The sequence below is a fragment of the Cinclus cinclus genome, chromosome 25, assembly GCF_963662255.1.
Source record: "Cinclus cinclus chromosome 25, bCinCin1.1, whole genome shotgun sequence".
NCBI classification, from domain to species: domain Eukaryota; kingdom Metazoa; phylum Chordata; class Aves; order Passeriformes; family Cinclidae; genus Cinclus; species Cinclus cinclus.
Window position 1 is genome coordinate 585,699 of NC_085070.1, and position 25,055 is coordinate 610,753.

The 25,055-nt window shown below is 44.4% G+C and overlaps 1 protein-coding gene across 2 annotated transcripts in view; it reads left to right on the top strand.

The window, feature by feature from the left end:
- Positions 1–25,055, top strand: part of APLP2 (amyloid beta precursor like protein 2) — a 52,669-nt gene that overhangs the window by 15,553 nt on the left and 12,061 nt on the right. For both annotated transcript variants that reach the window (XM_062508778.1, XM_062508779.1), the window contains exons 2-11: positions 6,257–6,430; positions 7,652–7,781; positions 12,123–12,235; positions 13,758–13,921; positions 14,769–14,986; positions 16,591–16,758; positions 18,722–18,837; positions 19,431–19,505; positions 20,668–20,826; positions 21,282–21,410. In XM_062508778.1, the coding sequence (XP_062364762.1) occupies positions 6,257–6,430; positions 7,652–7,781; positions 12,123–12,235; positions 13,758–13,921; positions 14,769–14,986; positions 16,591–16,758; positions 18,722–18,837; positions 19,431–19,505; positions 20,668–20,826; positions 21,282–21,410 (1,446 nt within the window). The remainder of the gene's footprint in view (positions 1–6,256; positions 6,431–7,651; positions 7,782–12,122; positions 12,236–13,757; positions 13,922–14,768; positions 14,987–16,590; positions 16,759–18,721; positions 18,838–19,430; positions 19,506–20,667; positions 20,827–21,281; positions 21,411–25,055) is intronic.

Sequence of the window (25,055 nt, forward strand, 5' to 3'; positions counted from 1 at the left end):
CAGGGATAGAAAAGAAGATGCTAAAGGCAGTTGTGTTGTACAGGCAATTTCAGGAAACTGAGGCAGTGCTGAGTTGTGGCTTTCCTGGATTTGATCACCACACCCCCAGCCTAGCTGTGCACCAGCACTGCCTGCAGTGTGGCACTCCCTATCGAAATGCAGCAGTTCACAGTGCAAATATCTCACATGCAGATTACATACCCATGTACGCTGTTAAGGGAGCATGATAAACTTGAGGGGAGGGGGAAGTAATCCGATACCTCCTAAGTCCAAATTCCAAGGGCAAAAGGCTGCCCACGAGTCGAAGGTACTTGGAAATCTCCCCTTTTCCTTGTAGAAAGGTGGTGGAATGTGCAAAGTGGTAAGGAATGCTTCAGGCTGCAGCTGGTCTTTGTAATCGTACTGTTGCTGTCTGCACATATGGAAGTATGTGAATTATTGTCACTGAACTTCCGAGTGTTCAAGGCTTCATGTCAGCCATAAACACAGGCATCTAAATATAAACTGCACTCCAGCTACCACTGCAGCTCCTGCCTTGGCTCCTACTTCTCTGCTGGTGCAGACTCCTCTACCACAGAAGTCAATAAAGGACAAGCAGATGAGAACTCCACCCCTTCCAGCAAGTTAAAGCAAGCCAAAGGCTGCTTTAGTGAGATTTCTGCCATTTAAATTCAAAAGCAAACACAGGCTGGTATTATCAGCTCACACCAGATCTGCCTGCAAACAGCAGTTCTTCCTGTCTTGGACCCCTGCCCATGTGCATTATTGTAATTATCAGCAATTTTAAAAAAATAAAGCAATAAAGCTAGGATGAGCTGCTAGTCTGTAGATTTACTGCCTGCTGTGTCAGGCATTCATTAGCCTTCCTGGGTTCAAGCCACCTATCTGCTGAATAAAAGCAGGAAGAGGAGCTAGGGAAAACAAAGCATGAAAAACCATTTGAAGCATGAATTGAGAGCTCTGCTTGCATTTACAAGTTAGAAATCCAAAACCAGGGGAATTTTAAGTCTTCTGTCCAGAAATTCTTGTGTGTAAAGTCCTTCTGCCAACTTCCCTCACTTTTTAGTTGAAGTGTTGGTTTTCTGAATACTGACCTACCACTAATTCCCAGGTGAGATTCATGGCAATGAGTGCTAGATTTAAGGGCCCTGTAGCATGTGGTGATACAGGAGGCCTGAGCTTTACAATGCCAGCCCAGCTGTTCTCCTTCCAATAGCTTGCTTGTGACTGTAGGTCTTCTTAAGTTTCATTTTGCCAAGGTCTGGCTTCTCCTTGTGGAAGGAAAAAGGCCCATGGATGTCAGCTGCAAGCAACAGTAATATGGGGGGTGCAGCTGAAGCAGTTGAGTCCCTGCACAAATACTCACAAAGATTTTTCAGCCCAGAAAGGGAAAACATTAGAATCCTCACACACTCAAAAGCAGCAGCCATAGAGGGTTGTTTTCATAGGCAGGCTGATAAGGTAGCAGGGCTCATTTTTGTGTCAAAGGAGCTGTTAGAATTCCTCAGTGGTCTTGAAAGCCTTCAATTTATATCCTCCATGTCTGTGGCTATTGCACTGACATGGGGAGATTTGCAGAGTTGATTAGGTAGAGTAGGAAATGTAATTAAAAAAAAAAATCCAGAAAAATTTCTTCTGTCCCTTTAAAGTGGGCAGTGCTGAACAGCCTGTTCGGGAGTCCCATGTGGTTCTTGTGGACCCTGAATTAATAACCAGTATTGCCTTCAAGGGCCTTTGCTTAATTAAAAATAAACAGCACAAGTAATCTTTCCAAGTGCTGCCTGTCCTCTTTTTGTCTTTTTTTTTTTTGGCCAGTGTTGCAGCAACTGGTTGTAGAATACATGTAGCTCTCAGGAGCAGGAAGTCTGATCTGTCCTTTACAGAATCCTACAGAGGGCCCTGCCTTGTTACTTAAGGCAGGGTATGCCCTCAGCAGCCAGTGATCTGTTCTCTGGCCACCAAGTCAATGCAGTTCTCCATTGGAGCTTTCTTCAGCAGCTGATAAATTCTGGAGGTTGGAGTTTCAGTCTTAAACCATCTTAATCTTCCACGGTTTTGTGCAGAGAGCTACTCGTGTTGCTGCAGAGGAAGCCTAATGGAAAGCATGGGTGGTGTGGGTTCTCCTCACAGGCTTTCTATGCTTCTAAAGTTCCCATCTGCTCTGGTTTTGCTGGAATAAAGGGTCATTCTGGCTAATCTGATCAGATGGACGAGGGTATGGTCATGTTTGACCTCATTTAAAATGCAGAATTCAGTTAAATATGATATTTTGCAGATACCTTTGTGCTATTAAGGAAGGTGCTCAGGAACTAATTTCTGTGAATTGCCAGCTCCTCTTCACAAGAGAAGCATCAATCACCCTTCAATCCTTAAGTCCCCAGCAGCATGCCAGAAGGTTTTCCAGAACAGCATTCTATATGGAGCTGTATGGACAGCATGTGAAATAAGTTTTGTTGTGATGAGGTTTAACAGATCTTGGCAAAAAAAGGCAAAGGGCATGGATATGGTTTTCATGTTTAGGTCTGTATGAACCAGAACTGCAATGTGCTGCTTGTGTTTCAGGTGTAGATGTAAAAATATATATTTTTTTAAACTAAATCTTTGTGTCCCTCTTTTGTGATGGGGTGTACTTGCAGGAAGAACAGATATGACCCTTTTTAGCACCTGGAGCCCAGACCTCCAGGTAGGTAATGCTCACACATCAAACCCTGTGTCACAAGCTGAAGAGGCCAGTAGTAAATAAAAGCCAGGATACTTGTGCAGACATTTCCATCAAAGAAAAGGAAGATTTAGAGCCTTGAATTCCAGTTTCAGGACCATAAATCAGGCAGAGTGAAGAATTTAGCTGACCTTAACTGGCCAGAGATTTATATGTTTATGGAATCAAAAACTTGTTTGGTCTTGGAAAGAAAACTGGATTATAGAGTTATACCAAAAGACAGAGCCCAGTTTACAAATGCAAGTTCCAGTGAGGAAAGTAATGGTTTATGGAACAGTCTTTTCTCAGATAACATTTTTCTTGCTCTCGTATTGTGGGTATTTATTAATAGTATAATAGCTACTAAAATAATGTTCAGCAAGGACATGCACAACTGGATGAACTCTCTTCCATCATGTGTGTTGCCCCTCCTGATCTGTCAGGCTGCTTATTTAAGGGATTGAATCGTTGCTCCCCAGCACTAAAAGAAACAGCTGCTTCCATTTATGGCTGGGAAATTCCCACAGAAAAATGTGCTGTCGGTTTGTTCATCCATTTGCAGTGTGGAATGGGTGAATTATCTGAAGTACTAAAGAGCTTAACTAAAGAGATTGCTTTATCCCAGGCTTCGTGCTGGTTTACATGTTCCGCAGACTTTCTTTTGCAGAGTGGTGCTTCAGTGTAGCCTGAGGGATCCGCTTCCAGTTTTCATACACCGAAGGCAGTTGTGGGAAACATCAGAAAGTTACTTGGTCCCAAGAGGTTCTTGTTGATGACCTCTTTCTCTGTTTAAATGTCAGTGTTAAAGATGTTGTCTCCATGAAGTTTGGAGGTCCTGTATTCTCTCATTACAGCTAAAATGAGATTACAGTACTAAATTAAATAACTGATATGATTGAGGGTTGGGGTTGGCTCCACTGGACTGCCAGTGGAGGAAAAATCGAAGCCCATTGCTCAAAAATCTTGCCGGTCAGGTCCTGGGGTTAAAGAATCAACTGGTGTATCTTGAAGATAATTAACTCACCAACAACACAATTCAAGACAAGATTTCTGCTGGTTGATTGAAAGTGATAAAATCAAGCAATTAGTCTTGTTTGTTCAGCTGTGAATTGGGGCTTAGCATGTTCTGGTAGCCGTGGCAACAGCACTCGACTGATATGCAAACTATGTGAGCAATCCAAGAAGGAGGAATGATACCTTTGCAGGGAGCAAGCGGGAGAGAGCAAAAACAAACACTGGCTCACATCAGTATGTAAACAGGGGGTGGTCATGATTTCAGGAGGCTGGTATGTGTTCGAACAGAAGTTCTTCTCGTGCAAGAGGTGTGATGAATGGATTACTTATGGATGTTTCTGCCTCTCGAAGGAGCCTGCACCTCTCCTGCTCAGGAAGTTCCTTTGTTGTGCTGCAGACTTGTTAAGTTTGCTTCGAAGGAGCCAGGTTTCAGGCGTCAGCAGTGCTATCATAGCAGATACATTTATTCACTTTTGATGCCCTATATTCTTACAAGGGTTATTGCTTCCTGAGTTCTTGATCTCGCATTTCTTTTCACTTTTTTTTTTTTTTGTCCCCCAGGGGTGAACTTGGATGTGGTTGCAATGTTGTCATCAAACAAAATTGTTTTGGGGATTGTTTGCTTTAGCATGTCAGGTCCCCTGCTCTCTGGTTGTTGGTACCAAAGTGGTGTTTGTTTGGAGAGAGCTAAAAAGGGCCTCTTAAAAAGTTTGTGCATGTTTAGAGAGTTCTGAAGGATAATTCTACTTTTGCTTCTTTCTTCTGAAGACACATCAGGGAAGGAGGGTGGTGCAAGACCTGTCACAGGTTCTGCTGTGTGCACTTGTAAGATGTTTATTAAAGGCTAGATTTCTGATAGAACCAAGTTAATGCACCATTATTACCGGCCTCAGTCTGTTCCTCAGAGTTCCTCCTGTACCTGAACTACATGATTCTTTTTCCTTAGGACAGAGTGTACAGTAAACATACCAGCAGTAAACTTGAAAATACACATGAACTTGGAAGCGTTTTGATATTGGGTCATCAATGCTGCTATCTCTTACATATAATTTGGTATTTCATTATTTTGTGGTCTGTGCTAAAAAATACTGTCATGAGCATCTGTTGGTTAGAAGGGTCAGAGTAAGTAGAAATCAACTGTATCAGACTGTTTCTCTTAAATGATGCACAGGTGAATAATACTTAAAACTCAAGGGGTCATTTTTCTGCAGTTAATACTTGAATTTATGCTTTTGTGCCTCAGCTTGGTTTTCTCCCCCAAGTACTAATCTTGTGTTTAGTACTAAACAGTCTTTGATTTTCTGAGTGTTGAAATGTCTTATCTCCAGGCAGAGAGATAAGGGGAGGGGGAGAAATGATCTAGTTGTAATGGAGTTACTCTTTTTCCTAATATCCAGTAACTAAGAGCTGCACAAAGAAGTTGTCCAGTTGAATTCTGCTCTTTGCTCCTTTATTTCCTTTAAGCATACAAATATTGATATGAATTGATGGGTGACTACAGGCAATAGGGAATGAGCAGTGCCCACACCAATTCATGCATTTACCAGTGCACAAAAAGTTAAATATGAAGGCAGAACTGGGAACCTGGGGTTGTGTTGCCTGCCAGTGGAAAAGCAGCTTAAGGCCAGCAGACTCTGTGCATTGCTCCTTTCTATCTGGAGTAGCTGAAATGGATTCCGTTCCCTTAAACACTTTAAAGAGCTTCTGAAGTTCATCTGTTCTTTTTACCTTATACCTCTTTCTGTTTTACAGCAGCTAGTAGTTATTTAAGCATGTTCAGCTCCCAGCATCCACTTGGTTTCCTCAGGGAAAAAAAAAAAGTCTGCAATTTAATTTACTCCTCTTTTCTTCTTTTGGTCAGCCAGCAAGATTTCAGAAAGGGGCCCTGACCAAACTGTACCAGCAGAAAAGAACCTGACAGCCCAGGCCCACATTTGGGGAGTGCACAGAATGGATATCTGAAAGAGCTCCCCGTAAGAGTGCACTGAATGGGACACAACAGGCTTTGAGAAGCTGGTTGTCACAGCTGTGTTTTCTGATTCAGCAGAAATTATCTTTATTTGTATGTTTGAGCAAAAGTCCTAGGTCTTTCTGTCCCAAATATTCAATGACGTTAGGATAAACGCATAGCTTTTAACATTGAGCAGGATTCTTGCACTAGGACACAATTTATCTGTAGTAGTAATACCTGCTTATGTGTAACCTCACAGAGGTCCTCTGCTAAAAGTTACTAGTATTAGTTATTTAGTAAATTTTTCAGACATCTAGTTTAGCCTTTCAGCGGGAGTTACTCTTGGGTTTGGTAAGCTGTTGTTTCAATTATAAAAATAGGGTTTGGGAAAACAAAGGCCTTGCTGGTGAAAACTTGGGGTGGGTTCAGCATCTCAAGGAATGTTGTTACAAAATAGTTTACAAGACTCCACTGATATCCTATTCAAGCAGGAGCTGTCTGAGAAGATGCCAGAGGGTTTCTGGTTCTTTGAGTTGTTGAGCCTTTGACCAGATAATGCAGTCAAGGTGTTTTGTTTTGGTTTGTCTTCCCAGGCCCTTGCAGCCAATGCTGGGACAGGGTTTGCGGTGGCAGAACCTCAAATTGCCATGCTCTGCGGGAAGCTAAATATGCATGTGAACATCCAGACTGGGAAATGGGAACCTGACACTTCCAGGACCAAGAGCTGCTTTGGAAGAAAGGAGGAGATTCTGCAATACTGCCAGGAGGTGAGATTTTTCTGTATAATCCTGAATCTTCACTGCTGTGAAGGAATTGGATTAGAATTTATTTGCTCAGTAGCAAACTAACTCTGCAGGAGATGAGCTTGCTTTTGCCTAGTCCAATTCTCTGCACTGTCCTGCTGTGTTATTGTCCAGGAAGAGCAGGGAGGACACTGCAGTGGGACTTAGAAGTTATGTCATATCAGCTCACACTGCCACAGAAGGTCCTTGGTCTGTAAGTCAGAGGTATCTTACATGTTTGCAGAGCTTTACCCTGATGTTCTGCTGCTGAGCTGGTTAACCAGTATCTGCTCCCTATTTTGTAAAATGGAGCCTGACACCTATTCTAGGTAGAATACAGCTGTGCTGTTCTCAGTGACATGTTCAGATTAGCCAGAATATTAGAAAAACATTTTCCAAGTTTGTCAGTATTTTTAAACTCTTGGGGTTTTATTGAAAAATATATATCTTCTAGTGCATTCCAGATACACTGTAACATATTGGTCTTTTCCAGTGTCTGTAATTGCTCCTCTGAGGTGGCAGGCATATAAAATACTACAAGGAATGTATTTTTTTTTTTTTTAAATGGGATAGAAACAGAATTTACCATGACTGGACTGGAAGATTTTTTTGACCTGTTTTACAAGGCTGATATAACAGAGGCTGCATTTTTTTCATGTGGTAGAAGCCTAAACAGAAGTCAGTGTCTGGACTTGAGAACTTGAGCAGGGCATAAGGATCCAATTAATATATTGTAAATGGACCAGGCATGAGGAAACCTGAGGAGGTGGGGGCATAACTTGACAAGTGACGAGAGAGTCTGAAGATGTTACTGCACGCTGTTTGTTGGTGATTGCTGTTCCAGGGAGTATTGTGCTGCTCCAGAAAGAATTAAATGGCGATATCTCCTCCAAACCCAAATACCCAAATGCTCCTCCTCCAATGCTGTGCAAATCCAGACCTCTCAGACAGTGATGACTCTTGCCCTGACCTGGCTTTCTTCTGCCTCAAAGCAGTGGCTTTCTATTTCTGAAACCCTGTGTGCCAGACAGCTGGAGCTTTTTTTATGTCTCCCTCTGTTCTGAGCTTGATCCAAAGCGGAGTGTATGTCCATGTGCAAACTCCAACTTGTTCCTCTGTAGAAAATCAGCCTTACTACTCTGGTGGGAGCTGCTCTTCACATTCTCTGTTCTTTCTGAAGAGAAACCTCTCTGTGCTGCTCCCCAGATGTACCCAGACCTTCAGATCACCAACGTGGTAGAAGCCAACCAGCCTGTCAGCATTGACAGCTGGTGCAAGCGTGGGAAGAAGCAGTGCAAGGACCACGCTCATGTCGTCGTGCCCTACAAGTGCCTGGGTAAGTGTGTGCTCTGGGTGTTCTGTGCATTCCTGTGGGAGAAGCAAGGAGTTGCCTTCTGGATTCTTATAGAGAGAACAACTCAGTTTGTAGGATTTGTCTTGTGTCAGGTTGTCATTTCCACGATTCCTCTGAAGTGTTTTCCTTTCCACAAGATGGAACTCTGCCTTCTGGAGCAGATCGACAGCTTGGTAACAGCTGTGATAGAATAATGGTGGCTGGCATGAAAAACAAATCCCCATTCTTTCTGCAACTGCCATAAAAACCTGAAGGCTATTGTATCTGAGTACCAAAAAGGCACTGGGATTTAATACTTTGATCCTATTTTTGTGAAGCTTTAATATTTTGTTGCCTTGGAGACTTAAATGCTTAGTGTGCTCAGGCTTCCTGCTTGGTCTTGGCAAGAGATCTCTATTCTGTTTCAATGACTATATTTAAACTTTGCTGTTTCAAAGAGGCCCTTTTTCTTGCAGCTGTATCCCCTGTCCCGGTTTTGAACTGTGATAGTTAAGTGCAGATAAGCTGTGAAAGATGAAATAAACTGTGATGGATTTCTTTTTGCTTTCCAGAATCTCCCCACCCACTGGAATCAGGCAGCATGTTTTAACTGGTTAACTTGTAACTTCTGACCTGTGGGTTGTGGGTGACACTGCGCTGCCACACATATGTTCTTAGGAGTGAGCTTAGTCTCAGCTGACTGACTTTTTCAGTTATCTGCTGGAAAAGACTTGAAAGAGGTCTTGGCAGAGTCTGATTGCTGGGAGCATTCACTAGGAACCAGTTTTCATAATTTGTGTCCGTATCTCTGGTTGCCCTATGATTTGACATGGGAGAACACCAGCAAAGCAGCAGAACTTTGTGTGTACTTTGTCCTCTGTGTAAAGCCTTCCACTAGACAATCATAAAGCACTTCATTAAACATAAAATTTATTGTGGACACATGCTGGGAGAAAGGTGCTTGTCTTTATAGATGTGGAAATGGAGGTTTGGGAAACAACCATAATCATAAGGAGAACCTCTGATGGAAATAAGGATGAAAGCAAAATCCCTGGATTTGTATTTATCTCTTTTAGAAATAATCCTTCTGCAAGCCTATTCTCCAGCTGAGAAATAAGATGATTTTACTGACACTGCCCCAAAATTTTGTAAGCATTAAACTATTTATTCAGGTTTTTCATTAGTGTATTTCACAGTGTTCATGACTTACAGACCCCAGCCTGTGAGGCAGCTTTGGTTTTCAGATCTGAGTTGCATGTCTGGAGTCCATATATCTATAAAATCTCTTTGTCTTTAGCATTCCACAAGTTGCTTGTTGTAAATGGATGGTGCGTTTCTCTGGTATTGTAGTCAAACTGTGGGATTTTGTTCCCTTTCTTAGTTGTGTTTTCCTCAGTACATTAATGCAGAGAGTACTTTGAGGCAGAATCTTGTCACCATACCCTGTTTAATCTTCTCTGCCCCTCCCTACCAAGGAGAGCTCCTTTGTATTTCAAAGGTGAAGAGAAGAACCTGTGAATCTTCTGTCCCAGCCCCCAGAACCACAGTCTCTTGGTTTTAAAGTTTGCTCAGTTTTACTTTCCTTACCGAAGCATTTGAACCTTTGCTGATAGAGTAGGATGAAAGATTATTAACGAAAAATTCTATCTGGCCTATTTTGAGATAAGAAAAGGGGGAAAATACAACCTCTGTTAATTTAAAATGTAAGTAATTGCAAAGGGGTGATGAAGGTAATTTGATTTCATTGCCTTCAATTATCAGGCAATCTTAAACTATTTAACTTCTCTGTACTTTGTGGATGCGTCCATGATCTTTTAGTATCAACAGTAAGGAGCTGCAAAATTTGGTCATGCAATCAATATTTAAAATATATTTTGAAAAGGTTGTGTGAAAGATTGGTTGGACAAGAATTGTGCTTTGTGGAGACTGTGAGAAAAAGTCTTTGACTTCAAAGCTTTTCTCCAATTTTAACAAATTACTCCTAAAGCTTCTGGTAATCTCTGAAGGGAATGCTGCTTTGAAACACTTGGGCTGAAGATCTTTTCCTGGTCTTCTGAGAATGTTTAGCTCTCCTTATTTTAAAATTACTGAATGCAGCATTTGAATCTTCAAGAAAGAAAGAAAAAGCTAATCTTGGAGAAAATTTCACATTTGGATTCCAGTGGCAGTTTTTGCTTGGACTTGCAGGGTTGAGAACAGTAAGTGATGCTCATTTAGTTCTGATCCGTAATTCATACGTGTTGGTACCAAATTGAATGATGATGGAAATTCAGGATAAATAGCTTTTAAGTCCAACTAGAGTCTGTACAGCAGAGAAATTCTCTCCTTCGTCAAAAGCAAAAGTCTGGGTTTTGCACAAAGATGGTGCTAAAGCTTCCCCATGCTGGTGAGGTTGTGGTTATCTAGATATTGGAATGCAGTGTATTTGCTGACTCTGGTTGTACTCTGATATTTAGGCTGCACAGTTTTTATTTTCCAGCCCTCTGTGTTTTGGTTAGAGCAGTGAATGTGCTGCAATTGGTCTTGATTAAACCATCTGGAAAAAAACAAAACCAAACGAGACTTGCTCAAATACTGAAAACATAGATAATACTCTTGGCATATGAAATTTTCCAGGCTGTTATAGCAGCAGACAGCATGAAGGAACTTTAGTATGATGAAGTTCATTTGAAAATAGGCAATTAAGTAGATGAAACTTGCTGGTACACACACAGTCTTCACAAAGATTTGAGTGAAATCTGTTTATTCAGTTCTTTCATAGAAGAACAATTATTTATTAACATGAACTATAAACTCTGCCTTCAGTTCAGCTTTAGGGGTCAGCAAGATCACCTTGTGGTCAGGGTTTCTTACCTTGAAATCCCTGAGGTTTTTTTTAGATTCTCTGAAACAATTTTCAAACTGGTGTGACTTGTCTCCTTTAAGAATATACTAAAACCTCAAGGCACATTGTCGGGATTTAACGTAATTTGGTTTTTAGTTAAGGATAAAATCCAGGAGTTATGGGAGTGATTCTCTGTGAGGACTGCTGGCACTGTGGAAAACCATGTGGCCAAGAACAGAGGCAGCCCTGCAACCCCAGAGCCCCATGCAGAAACAGCCCCGTGGCTGGAATTGACCACGGCAGGGGCTGGCAAACAGCCATGCAGGCAGAGCGGGCGCCTGGCAGAGACCACATGGCCGTGCGCAGGCCCTGGCGAGGTACTGACTGTTTGAGTGCATAGCTGAAACTTGCAGCCATCAGTCTTCTCTCGAGGGAGAGAAAAAGGAAAGGTGAAGACACGTGAAGAAAACAAGGTGGAGATGCCGAGGTCGGTGAAGAAGGAGTCAAATCCCAGATGGGAGGAGACTGAGGAGATGCCTTAGTCTTGGACTGAAATTCTCTTGTAAGGCTATGGTGAAGATTGATACATTGATTGATACATCAGATGTTTTGTTTCCCCTGTAACTCACGGAATGCCCTGGGGGGATGTAGCATTCTAAGCGCAGGTATGAGCAGAGGCACCCGTGTTGAACCAAGCAGATGTCGAAGTAGCTGTGATCCAATGAGGAGCGTGAATAGAGAGAGACAGAAAGTAGAGAGACGAGAAACCTTGCCCCAGGGATGGAAGAAGAAAAACTCTGTTGCCAGAGATAAAAGAAGAGAATCTTTTGTTTCTGTACGAGAACAGGTCATCCTTAAAATTGCACCCCCATAAGCTGAAATGACCCATGGTGGTAGCTGTGGGAAAACTACCAAATCGTGGGAGGGACTTGATGATTGCAGATTTCCAGGCGGCTGCTATTTGTGAAGATTAAAACTGCGAGAGAGCTGTTTCTTAAGAAACAGTCTCCATGGCATGGCAGGAGAGATTCCCTAAGTGGAGTGAAGAAAGATTATTTAAAAAGTGGTGAACTGACTGAAAATAGCACATTTGTCTTTTTACATTCTCAGTGGGAAAAAGAAAGAAAAGTTGGGGGGAGAAGAAGTGTTCTGAAGGTTTATTCTGATTTCTTACTATTATTGCTTTTAATTCTGTTGATAAAGTTTTCTTTGTACCGTTTAAAGTTTTGAGCCGGCTTTGCTCTGCTCCTAATCCATGTCTTGCAGCAGAAAATGAGTAAATAATTCTAGTGGGTGCACTGGTGTTTTGCCAGTGCCAGACCCAGTATGTTAATTGGCACATTGGCTGGGAAACTTGTATTGGTGAACCAAAATTGGCTCCACTTAATTTGGTATTTCTGCCCGGTTTACTGAAACCACCACACACATGCGCAGAGTGCACTTTGGGGGGATTTCTGATGGAGTCTTTAATTGCTGTTGGAAGCTGGACAAGTGTGAACTGTGGTCGTTGTGTTTTTCAGTGGGTGAGTTTGTAAGTGACGTCCTGCTTGTTCCCGAGAAATGCCGGTTCTTCCACAAGGAGCGCATGGATGTGTGTGAAAGCCACCAGCACTGGCACACTGTGGCAAAGGAGGTAATGGAGCTGCTAGGACAGGAGTGTGTATTCTGGATCTGTCCACTTAGATGCTTCTAGCGTTGGCACATAGCAGTGTTTCTCTTTGTATTGCTAATTCCCATGTTCCAGTCAATGAACTGAGGCAGATAGCAAGAAAATAAAAATTTAAAAGTACTGAGTTGAGTTAAAAGCCCTTTGTAGCAATTGAGTTTTTCTTCTTGAAAAACTGTCCTAAATAGCTTATCCATATCACAGAGCTAGGAATTGAAATCAGCTCTCTGGGATACTACTTTAACCAATGGTTCATGCCTCTTTCTTTTCTCTTTCCTGGGAGATACAGTGGGCAGAGGATAGCTCCTGTTTTTCTTGCACATTTTGCTTTAATGTGCCTTCTGCTGCTGAGGATTTGGTTGGGAGAGCTTGCCTGGGAGGAATCTGTGTTTTGTTGGCACTGAAAGCGGAGGTTTTACGTAAGAGGTGGATTACAGTCTCAGAATAAATCTGGCCCATGGTTTTGGGGGGGTGGTTTTGTGGTTTTTTTTTTTTTTTTTATCTTACTAGCTAAACTGTTGCAAAAGCTCTGCACTCCTATTTCAAGCTGTGGTAATAAAAACAAGATCATGACAGAATGTGCATGTTTTCCATTTTGTAGCAGCACCGATTGTAGAAACAGCAACACAAAGACCAGTTGTTAACCAGATGAGGTTAAGGATGCTCTGCTTAAAATTCCTATTTCTTTGAAATGCTGTGTGCAAGAATCCATCTAAACAAAGCTGTACTGGAGGAATTGTCTTTTAATTGAGGGTAAACTTGTTAATGTCTAGCAAACTGGAAAATAATTTACTTTAAATGTAGTTGGAGATCTTTTCCAGCAATATTTGGCTCATTTAAAATCCGTGCTGTAACAAAGCAAAGCACAAAATGGTTCTGATGGGTATAATAAAGCTTTTCTGCATTCTTTTCTGGGCACCTCAAAGCCAAGTATTTCCTTAGCTTAAGAGAAGTGTATAGACATAATGTCTAAGCGTAGTTTGCATTTGACTTGTTCTTGAATTATGTGATTGATTTTGATCTACAGCATGGTAAAATAATCTTGACACAAAATCCATTTGAGTAATTATTCACTTGCTCCAATGTGAAATTTAACAGATAAAGTTTATTGAAATGGCCAGCCCAGAAGAGCAAACACCCCTTCTGGTTCTCTCAAGTTCACATCCCTTGAGTCGGCACAAAACGTTCAGGTTTTCTCCCCTGAGTTTTGCCGGGTTGACAAACCAGTAGCTGTTGGGGCCAGGGTGTAAAGTGTTAATACCAGGAAGTACTGGGTCTTTTTGAATCTAGGACTTCTATTTTTTTTTTTTTTTTAAATACACTACAGGTTTCAAATCCACTTTTCTGTGATGTTCAGATTTAGGTCATATGTTGCTGTTGTTTATGTTATAAAACTGAAACCATTCTTGGGGTCTCTGATAGACTAACTTGATCTTTATCCAAAGGAAGAGCATGATGCTGAGCTGACATGAATGGGCTCCCCTTTCAGGCCTGTCTTACAGAAGGGATGATCCTGCACAGCTACGGGATGCTGCTGCCCTGCGGAGTGGACCAGTTTCACGGAACAGAATATGTGTGCTGTCCTCAGACGAAGGTGGTGGATGAGGCTCTGTCTAAAGAGGATGAGGATGAAGACTATGACCTTTACAAGAGGTAGAGTTCTTACTGGTGTAAATGTTGACAGTTTTGTATAGTGAAGCTGCTGCTTGGAAATATTTCGCACAGTAAGTCTCTTGTGGTGAGGATTGAGCAAATTTCTGTGCTTCTGAGTTTCCTAAAGGAGTGTCCTGAGCCTGAAGAAGACAATTGACTTTGAAGTGCCCCTTTTACTAGAGGAACTAAATACCTGCTCTCCCTTCATCCCTGCAGAGAGTTGGGATCATTCAGCCTCGAGAAGAGGAGGCTCCAGGGAGACCTTAGAGCCCCTTTCAGTACCTAAATAGCCTCAAGGACAAGGGCATGCAGGGGCAGGACAAAGGGGAATGGCTTCACCCTGCCAGAGGACAGGGTTGGATGGGAAACTGGGAGGGAATTCTTCCCTGTGAGGGATGGTGAGGCCCTAGTACAGACTGCCTAGAGAAGCTGTGGCTGACCCTGGATCCCTGGAAGTGTCCAAGGCCGGGTTGGATGGGACTTGGAGCAGCCTGGGATAGTGGAATGCCCAGGGGAGGATGTGGAACAAGATGGGTTTTAAGGTCCTTCCCAACCCCAACCATTCTGGGATTCTACAGTAGGAACCTGTCCTAAGGTTAGACTTTCACTTACTGAAAAATGGAAAGAGGCCAGATGAAGACAGAGCTGTGGAGAAACTCTGCCTGTAGCAGCAGGAGTGTCTGTAGTGAGGGATGTGCCCTTGCTGTGAGTGATGGGCTAATCAATAGTTGGTACACTTATTTTTCCCATTTCTGGTGTTTCTGGAACAGATGGAAAGAATCATTATTCTGGTACATCCAAGTGATTAGCCTTAACTTTACTCCCTAATTTATCTGTGTCCCTCCAGTGAGTTCCCTACAGAGGCGGGTATAGAAGACTTCACAGGAACAGCTGTGGAGGAAGATGACGATGATGATGATGAAGGGGAAGAGGAGGAGGACTTGGTAGAAGACCATGATTACTACTATGACAGCTACAAGGTTGATGACTACAATGAAGAGACCCCCACAGAGCCCAGCAGTGATAAGGCTATGACTGAAAAAGAAGTGAGCAGTGACATGAAATGTAAGACGCATTCCAGTCCACAGGCCTCCTGCTCCCCTAAGATCATTCCTGTTGGCTGTCAGTTAGTGATGGGGTTTTGATCAAGTCTATAAGTACCACTTGGAAGTTTTATTTGCCAGATAAGTTAGCAAACAGAGGAAAGCTGACAATGCTCGTTTTAAATGTTGAATTAACTCTCTAGAGCGTGGGCCATATGGTTTCCAGATACAGTTCTGCAGTAAACAGCAGTTCTGCTGGCAGGAAGCCCAGTGTTTGGCATGTTGAACATGCTACCTCATGAAGGTGCAGTGATGAGTCAGAAAAGACATACCTGCAAATTTTGGGAAAATCTTAAAGGGATATTTGGGGTACATGGTAAATTTAAAATCTAGTGGTTTATACCAGCTTAAAACAAGGAAGCTGAAAGTGGTAGGCCATACTCTGCAGAAGTGCCATCTGGTCATTTAAGGGTGAGGAGCATCCTTGGTGCTGCCTTGCATAAACACTTCTCTTCCACAAAAGAAAGCCAGCCAGCGCAACTGCCCCAACTTTATTATATTTTAAGGTATACTTTCTGCAATAGTAGAGTCTACTGTTCTGGTGGCAGCTTTTTTGGAGTGGTAGGTGCCCTTGCAGAAGGCTCACAGTGTGGTGCCTCAGCATTATGTGGTGTCCTGTATGTAGAAGTGTCTGCAGAGGAGGGAGGAGCAGAAAGGGAATGAAATTCAATTAGCTACAGATCACTGAATCATTGCCAGCAGTTCTCACATCTTTTTGGTAAAATGCCAGCATGCTGCAGATAATTTTCCTTGCTGAAACAAGGCTAAGCTCGTATGTGTACAGGGCTGTTGCAGATCTGCAAGTGTTGTAAGAGGCTTGGAGGAATATGATTGGGGTGTCTGTTTTGGGGGTATACAGTCTTTTTTCCCTGAAGTACCATGAACAGTTGCTAATTTATACACTGCTTTCTTGCCTCAAAACAATCCAGCTGCTCTTTCTGGCTCACCATGAAGCATTCCCTGTGCCATAGCTACATGAAGTTTTAATGTTTGGTAGATGAAACCTAGATGTTTCAAACCTTAAAACCTCAGTATCTGAGGCTGGCATGGAGATCACTCCCTTTCTTTAGCCTGCTTTTTCACTTGCTCCTACACCTGCCCTGTAAGATGTGGGGTGTCTGTCCAGGCAGAGTGCTGTGAACTGGACATCCTTTGATGCTTTAAGCAGCCTTAATTGACTGGCTTTCCATGCTGTTGGTTTTATATAGTGGAGGCTCTCCCACTGAGAGCATTATGCAGGGCATAATGCTGTGGCATCAGCAGAACAGATTCCTGCTGGCTTTGGAGAAATCTCTCGTAGATGAGAGCTCCATGTAGAGACAGAGTGAGCTGCTTGGCTATCTCCAAAGCACCACGTGCAGGCATCTTCCTGACCAGTTTGTGATGGAGATGCTTTGGAATGTTAAACCCCCCAAAACTGACAGAAGCCCTTGGGTTGGTGCACCAGAGATGCTGAGGCTTTTGCCTCAGAGGAAGGGGCGAGGTAGAGCCACCTCTGCATCATTTAAATCGCTCGGCAAGGCCTATGCTCCTCACCAGCTGATGTTCTCACCCATCTCCACACAGCTGTCTGCTCCCAGGAGGCCATGACAGGGCCCTGCCGGGCTGTGATGCCTCGTTGGTACTTCGATCCTAGCAAGAGAAAATGCATTCGCTTTATATATGGAGGCTGCGGAGGCAACAGGAACAATTTTGAGTCAGAGGAGTATTGTATGGCTGTGTGTAAAATGATGAGTAAGTCCTGCCTCCCACTGGCCTTTTGCAGCTGGCTGCTGTCTGTCTGGCGTGGTGTCTCTTCCTCCTTCCCTTGGGCAATACAGGACCTGTCTGTAGCTTATTCCTTTGGTTCTGGTGTCTGTCCCTCTGCAGCAGCCTCCTCCTGTCTCCGTTTCCCTAGGTCCATAGGGTGATTGTTGCTGGGGAAAGTGCCCCTCACCATATGCTGTCTGTGCTCCCTGGTGACTTGAAGCTCTTGCTGAGGGCTTAGCTGTCCTCTTCCAGATCTATAGCAGGGACCAGGAGCTGTCTCTGACCTCTTGCCTGACTGGCTTTTTAATCAAAATATGTGTAAGGGAGACCTTGTTTTCTCCAGTTACATTACCATGCCTACTTTTGACAGTACATCCTGAAAAGCAGGCTACTGTTCTCCTGGTAGTAGGCATTTTCTTGCTATTTTAATTTTGGAAATTAAAGACCAGACCAGTAGTATAGAATTCAGATTCCTATTTTTCAGCTTGGTATGAAATACAAATCACAACTCAGTCCCTGTGTTTTTGAGTGCTTAAGGATTTTGGCACAAATTTCAACTGGGTTTTATGTCAGGTGATAAAACTACCAAAACATTTTAACCTCCTTATTAATCTTACTGTTGAACTCCAGCACTTCCACTTCAGCTACCATTAAAGCTTTTGAAAGGCTTTTTGTGTTATCTGGGGCTTGGCAGCCTGACTATACAGCTGTAATCCTGTTTACAAAATGTGCTTCATGCAAGTGCTTTAGATTAGGCTGATCTAACTGAGATGGTGAAAGAAATGATGTGGATGTCAGGAGCTTTTTGTACAGAAGATTGTCCTGTTACTGAAGGTTTTGGGGCTGGGAAGACAGTTCTCTGTGTCCAAGCCTGGTTCAGAAATGCCAGGTGCAGGGCCAGAATATGGGACTGATATGACGTTGTCCCTTGCATGCAACAATAGTGCCTGTGTTGTATGTTGTCATTATTTCCCCCTAGTTAGAGGGAAGGTTGGTGGGTGCAGTGCATGCTAAACTCTTACCCATTGTTCATGCTGAAGTGCCAGGTCATTTTTTTCTGAAGCATGCTGTCTTCAATGACATGCCAGAGTTTTTTCCACCCTAATAACCAATATGGATGACAGGTTGCCTTAACTGTCCCTTTGTGCTTTCACTCAGGCAAAGGGCAACAACAGAGTCCATCATGTTTGTGACAGATCTTTCAGAAAGGCTCTGGGATGTGCAGTTCCTAAAACTGTAGTAGGAGCATTTTCAACACTTCCTGAACTGCAGTATATGGAATGCAGAGCCCCTGGTGTGGATTGTGTATACACTTAAAGTTTACTAGTTCTGAAATTTTGTTTTTCGCCTTGTTGAATTTGGGTGTCTTGAAGTTACAAACCATCCAGTGTATTGGATAAGTCACTTTGTCACACTCAGCTTCCTTCTGTTGCTGTCTTGTCTAGTATCATTGCCTGTAAGTCCTGCATGGTGCGCCTGGTAGGGAAGGTAGGTTTAAATTGTAAAATAACTGGTTTTGTTCTGATTTATTGTCAAACTCCCTAGTTGTATTAATGATGTCTGGAGCCAGCTTGTCAGCAAACAGCAAATGCACAGAATGTCACTTAAACCACCCAAAGCCAATATGGAAGGGGAGGGAAGGGAAAAGGGGTTCTTTATCCTATCATGCCAGGTGTTGTTTCTGGAGCTGCATGCTGTTCACCTCAGCACTGTGTAGGCCAAACAGTGTTGGGAGCTGTGGTCATCACTGTCATTTGGGCTGATGGAGCTGGTGTTGGACAGGAAATTGGCACCGTAAAGATTCCAAAACAGACTCTGAAAGGTGGTGGTTCAGTAGGCTCAGCTTACCAGACTAGTGATTAGGCAGGTGTGGAGATTCCTCTCCTTGCCCTCTGCAATCCAGGATTCGGTTTCTTGACACTCTGGTTACCCTTCCCTCTTCATTCAGTGCCAACTGATGATGTGGATGTCTATTTTGAAACCCCTGCTGATGACAATGAGCATGCCCGCTTCCAGAAGGCCAAGGAGCAGCTGGAGGTTAGGCACCACAACCGCATGGACCGGGTGAGTGTCAGCCTTCAGGCTTTGTGCTGTGCCATTGTTAGTGTGTTGGGTTGCTGCCCCTGTTTTACTGGAAAAATGGGTGGTAGAGTGATTTGCTTTCCAGTTTCTAGTCTTCTGTGTGTTTCTTTCAGTGTGACCACACCATGGGAGTCTGATTTTTATTTCTCTAGTGTTGGGAGAGAGGAATATAGATTAGTTGCTGGGAAGAAATACTTTACTCAGAGAGTGCTGAAACCCTGGCTGCAGCAGGTTACCCAGAGAGGTTGTGGATTCCCCATACCTGGAAATGTTTAAGGCCAGGCTGGACAGAGCTTGGAGCCATCTGGTCTAGTAGAAGGTGTCCCTGACCATGGCAGGGGGTGGAACAAGATGAGCTTTAAGGTGCCTTCCAGCCCAAACCCTTCTGGGATTCTGTGAAGCTTGGCTTGTTACTCAGAGGGATTAACTGCTAGGCTTAAACCCCACGACAGCTTTTTTGTGCCTTCAAAACCCAGCCAGGCTGTGCTAGGATCTGCATGTCAAAGCAAATCAGCTCATAAAGATAAGATTTAAATTTGTGTCTTGTTCATGTGTTCTGTCCTTTTCCTGTCCAGGTGAAAAAGGAGTGGGAGGAAGCGGAGCACCAGGCTGTAAATCTCCCCAAGGCAGAAAGGCAGACTCTGATCCAGGTAAGAGTGGAAGGACCTAAAGGGGGAAGTTGCTGAGAGAGAATGCAATATCCAGAGCCAAAAGACAGCTGAAATGCAAGAACAGCCTTCCTGCTCTGTCAACACCTGCTGTTTAGAGGAGGTTTGATTCAATTGCTTGCTTTGTTCTTAAAGCTGGAGATGATCTGATACTATGCCAGGTCCTTTCCTACACACACTAATAGAAAGTGATCTCGCTTCTCCAACATAGCAACAGTGGAGCCAAATTGTCATTTCAGACCTTTGGCCTGTTTTGCACTAACCACTGGCCTCAGAGCCTGTTTCAGAGTCAGCTCTGGCTCTCTGGGCACACATTTCCTGCTCGGGCAGACTTAGTGAAAACAGCTTAGACAGCAGATGAAGCTGGTTTGGTGCCAGAATGCTGATCTTGTGCCTTATGAGGAGAGTTCACTTGGACTGTGAAGTTAATGAGAGATTGCAGTGTCAGATCATTAGGGGAAGACTCTTCTGGCAGTGATACCTCTGTAAATTTCTCTCATACCAATATACAACTAAGTGATTGACTCCAGCTTTAACGCCCACTTTGGATTTTATGCTGGAGCACAGTTTTCCCTCTGCATTTTTAATATAAGGCACTGTTTGGAGCTATGTGCAAATCCAGAAGTTTGTCATTATCTCTGTTGAAACATAACACTTAGTGGACTGTTCTCATTGGTTTGGAAATGAGGGTTATGACCTTGCTAAAAGAATACAGAGAGTTTTGATCCGAAGGTGTGCTGATGGAAAATTCCCTATGCAATGCCTTTGTAAACTTTGGCAAATTCAAATTAATGGCTCCAGGCTGAAGGGATCAATCCTGTTTTCATATTGCAGGGTCAGGGGAAAGAGTTAATATTATGTCAGTTCTTCAGCACAGCCTGGTTCTCCCAGCCTCAACATGGTCTTTATGTGCGAGGTCCTTTTCACTCTTCAGACCACTTAAATGACTTGTGAAGGAAGTTTGGAGGGCAGATTATCATTACTGAATTTGCAGAGATGAAATCTGTATCAGCATTTCTCCATGCCTTTCTCTCCTAACTGTAAATGGGTTGGATATGGAGTTTGACAGTTTTTGTTAGTTCTGTGGAGTTTCAGGAATTGTTTGTGACAGTGTGTTTCACACAGATAACTTCCTTTGTTTTAGCACTTCCAGGCCATGGTGAAATCTCTGGAGAAAGAAGCAGCGAGTGAGAAGCAGCAGCTGGTGGAGACTCACCTGGCTCGTGTGGAAGCCATGCTGAATGATCGCCGTCGCATTGCCCTGGAGAACTACCTGGCTGCCCTGCAGGCTGACCCACCACGTGTGAGTCTCTTCCCAACGCATTCTTCCAGTAGGATAGCACTGGGTGGAATGGCAGGTAGAAATGTCTTGGTGAGCAGATGGCCTGTGACTTGGGGAAACTGGGAATTGGTTCCTAGGAAAGCTTCTGTATTGTGGAAGTTGGTGCTGCAGACTTAGCAGAGGGTCTGTAATTGACTCCCTCTCCTTCCTGCCTGGGGGAAGAAACTCTGCTTTGTTTGGTGTCTGTAAGGCACCATTCATTAGGTGTGGTGTTCTGAGTCATACAGACTTAAAATTGAGTGTTTTGGGTCAAATAGACATAATTGAAAAAATAAATAAATAAAATCCAGGGGGTGAGTGCAGGCGACAGATCTGTCCAGCACCAAAGTAGGTTCACATCTGAAGTGCTGTTTTCAGCTGCGGGTTTGGGTTGACTCCAGTGTTCCAGTGACCTGTTCCCTGCTCCCATCCTGCAGCCCCACCGCATCCTGCAGGCCCTGAAGCGCTATGTCCGTGCTGAGAACAAGGACAGGCTGCACACCATCCGCCATTACCAGCACGTCCTGGCAGTGGATCCAGAGAAGGCTGCACAGATGAAATCCCAGGTATGACAGGGTTTCTGTCAAGGAAGCCATGGTTGCCCAGCCCTGGCTGTCAGAGGCTCTGGAAGCTGTGTTGCTGGGTACTACAGCAACTTCATCCTAGTGGAGCTCTTCCTCTCCTGTGCTTACTTCCTGTCACCAGATGTCCTAGTTTGAAAGAGGGGTGTTTGCTACAGAAAGCAGAAGCCTCCTTTGAACTGAAAAATGTGATCATTCCTTCCTACAGATTATTATGATTTTTGAAATTAAGGGAGCTCTCAGGCAAAGATACTCGCAGGAACTGGATCTCTCGGGCAGGACCTTTGACTTTGCTCCTCTTGATGGCAAAACCAGCTCCCAGCAGAATCTGGATGATCTTCTCTCCTTTCTCAAATACTTCCATTGCCGTGTTCCCCCACACAATGATGTCATCAATGTATTGCAGATGTTCTGGAGCTTCACCCTTTTCCAGTGCAGCCTGGATCAGTCCATGGCAGATGGTGGGGCTGTGCTTCCATCCCTGGGGCAGTCGGTTCCAGGTGTACTGCACGCCCCTCCAGGTGAAAGCAAACTGAGGCCTGCACTCTGCTGCCAGAGGAATGGAGAAAAATGCATTGGCAATGTCAGTGGTGGCGTACCACTTTGCTGCCTTGGACTCCAGCTCGTACTGGAGTTCCAGCATGTCCGGCACGGCAGCGCTCAGCGGTGGAGTCACTTCATTCAATGCACGATAGTCCACAGTCAATCTCCATTCTCCGTCAGACTTGCGCACAGGCCAGATGGGGCTGTTGAAGGGTGAGTGGGTTTTGCTGACCTCCCCTTGGCCCTCCAGCTCACAGATCATCTTGTGGATGGGGATCACGGCATCTCGATTTGTCCTGTACTGCCTGTGGTGCACTGTGGAGGTGGCAATTGGCACTTGCTGCTCCTTCACCTTCAGGAGTCCCACTACAGATGGGTTCTCTGACAGTCCAAGCAAGGTGTTCAATTGCTTAATGTTTTCTGCCTCTACAGCAGCTATTGCAAAAGCCCACCTGAGTCGCTTGGGGTCTTTGTAATAGCCATTCCTCAGGAAGTCTATGCCTAGAATACACAGTGCCTCTGGGCCAGTCACAATTGGATGCTTCTGCCACTCCTTCCCAGTCAGGCTCACCTCAGCCTCCAGCAAAGCCAATTCCTGTGATCCCCCTGTCACCCCAGCAATAGAAACAGGCTCCTCCCCCACATGTTCTGATGGTATTAGGGTGCTCTGTGAACCAGTATCAACTAATGCCCTATGTTTCTGTGGCTCTGATGTGCCAGGCCATCGGATCCACACCATCCAAAAGACCCATTTTTTCCCTGCCTCTCCCTGGCTAGAGGCAGGACCCCTCTAGCACTGGTTATTATTTCCTTCCTGGGCATACATGTTGGAGGTTCCCTCAAGGGGATCTGACAAATCATCCTCCCTTTTGTAATACCCTGCACCTTGGTTATGAGAAGTTGAGGCTACCTTCACTTTAGTGGAGCTCCTTTGGTTAGTGTTTCCCTCCCTGAGTTGACGCAGCTGCGCTGCCAGGGCAGAAGTGGGTTTCCCATCCCACATCCTCATGTCTTCCCCTTGGTCACGCAGAAAGAACCACAGGTCAGCTGGTGGGGTGTACCCTCTATCCCTAGCTGGGGGGCATTCAGCTCTAACTCTAGTATCTGTGACTCGCACTGGTGCTGCACTGACCTTCCCCATCTCCTCTTTGAGCTCCCTAATCACGGCAGAGACTTGAGCCTGTGTTGAGCCATTGATCATACTCTCAAAATTTCTGAGCTTATTGGCAACAGAACCCACTGTCTCGTGGTTGATGTCAGCATTAATGGCTGCAATGAATGTGGTGTATTGAGATGGCCCCAGGTGTGCCAGATTCCACAACATCTGCCCTGTGCACCTGACCTTGTCGGGGTCATTGTCATGTTGTCCACCCTTCCTAAAGAGTATCTCCAGTACTGCCACTTCTCTCAGCTGTTGGATCCCCTCCTCAAGGGTCTTCCAGCGCATTCTATGGTGGTGCTCCTGCATTCTCTCTCTATGGACAAACCTCTCTCTTACACTCATTAAAAGCTGCTCCCAGAGGGAAAGGGGGCCTCGTTCCCTTACGAATATGTGATCCACACCTGAGTCCTGGGTTAGGGGTCCCAAATTCCTTGCCTCAGTACCATCCAGCTGCACACCTGTACCCATAAGGTCCCAGACCCGCAGTAACCACGGTGTAAAAGCCTCACGGCCCCTTCGTACAACATCTTTACACAGATTACAGAGACTCTCGTATGACAGGGACTCTGTGACGATCTCAACCTCTGGCTCCCCTGCTGGTTGTGAGTGCCCTGCTTTCTGATCCTTATTATCTAGGTGCTTTGTTTTCACCCTAGACTTTCTAGTTTCCACGGGGGCAACTGCTGCTGGCTGTGAGTGCCCTTGCAGTTCAGCTGGAACCTGGCGAGATGTAACATCTGTGGGTTCCACTGCTGCACCATCAGGTTCTGCATCTTTAAGGCAGGGGGAGAGTTTCTCAAGAGCTGGGGAAAGGTACTCCTTCAGCATCTGGCCCATCTCCTTCATTAGAAACTCTACCCCATCTGGGTGGTTCCTCTCTGAGGTGGGCTCTGGGGCAGAATCAGGCTCAGGGGCAACATCCTTAACCTCTGGGGCAGGGTCAGGCTCAGGGGCAGCATCCTTAGTCTCTGGGGCAGGGTCAGGCTCTGGGGCAGAATCCCTATTTCCTGGGGTGGGTATCAGGGTTTTCATCCAAGTGAATCTCCCCTCATCTCGGAATGTTAAATAGAACAGGTTTACAAGGCCTATTAGCAATGTCAGCCACTGTATGATATCATTACCACTTAGAAGAGATTTGAACCCTTCAAAAGCTGGTGGAGCAGACCCAAAAAACTGTGTAAGGGATTGGGACAAAATTTTTCCTGGTGTCATATCCTCACAATATGTACCATTATTAAAGTAACCCCCAAAACATACTGTTAGAGTGTGATAGCCCTGAATCCATGTGCCCACCTTCCAGAGGAAGTTAAAAATCCATGAATTTCTCACGTTATCAGCCCACAAAAGGAACTGGATAATAGTTACAGCAGCCTGAGTTATAGGACCCATGTTCAAGGAAGGGATTGCAAATGGGAGAGATAAAGCTGTGGCCACATGGAGCCCAAACCACGGTAAGCTGGACAACATGATGCCACCTAACACAAAACTGAGGTAACTCAAGAACTGTTATTCCTTTTTCAACCTTTCCTCTCAATGCCCTCAGGCCTCACGTTGGGCGCCAAAATTTATCCCGGGTTTTCTAAGGTCCAGGTGTTTGCTAAGGAAGGCAGAAGCCTCCTTTGGGCTGAAAAATGTGATCCTTCCTTCCTACAGATTATTATGATTTTGAAATTAAGGGAGCTCTCAGGCAAAGATGCGGGGATAGAAATACCAGTTCTTTACTAGTATATCTAACAAGACAAACAAGAACAACATCAGCTATGAAATTACCCACAAACAGAACAGTAACTCAGTCCCAGTCCTTTCTGGCTGCAGGTACCTTTTCCCTGAGCTGCAGTTCCTGGTGCTGGGGGCAGGCAGGTCCCGCAGAGCTGCAGGAGGGCTGGGGGTGATGGCAGAGCTGTTCCAGAGGGAGAGAGAGATGG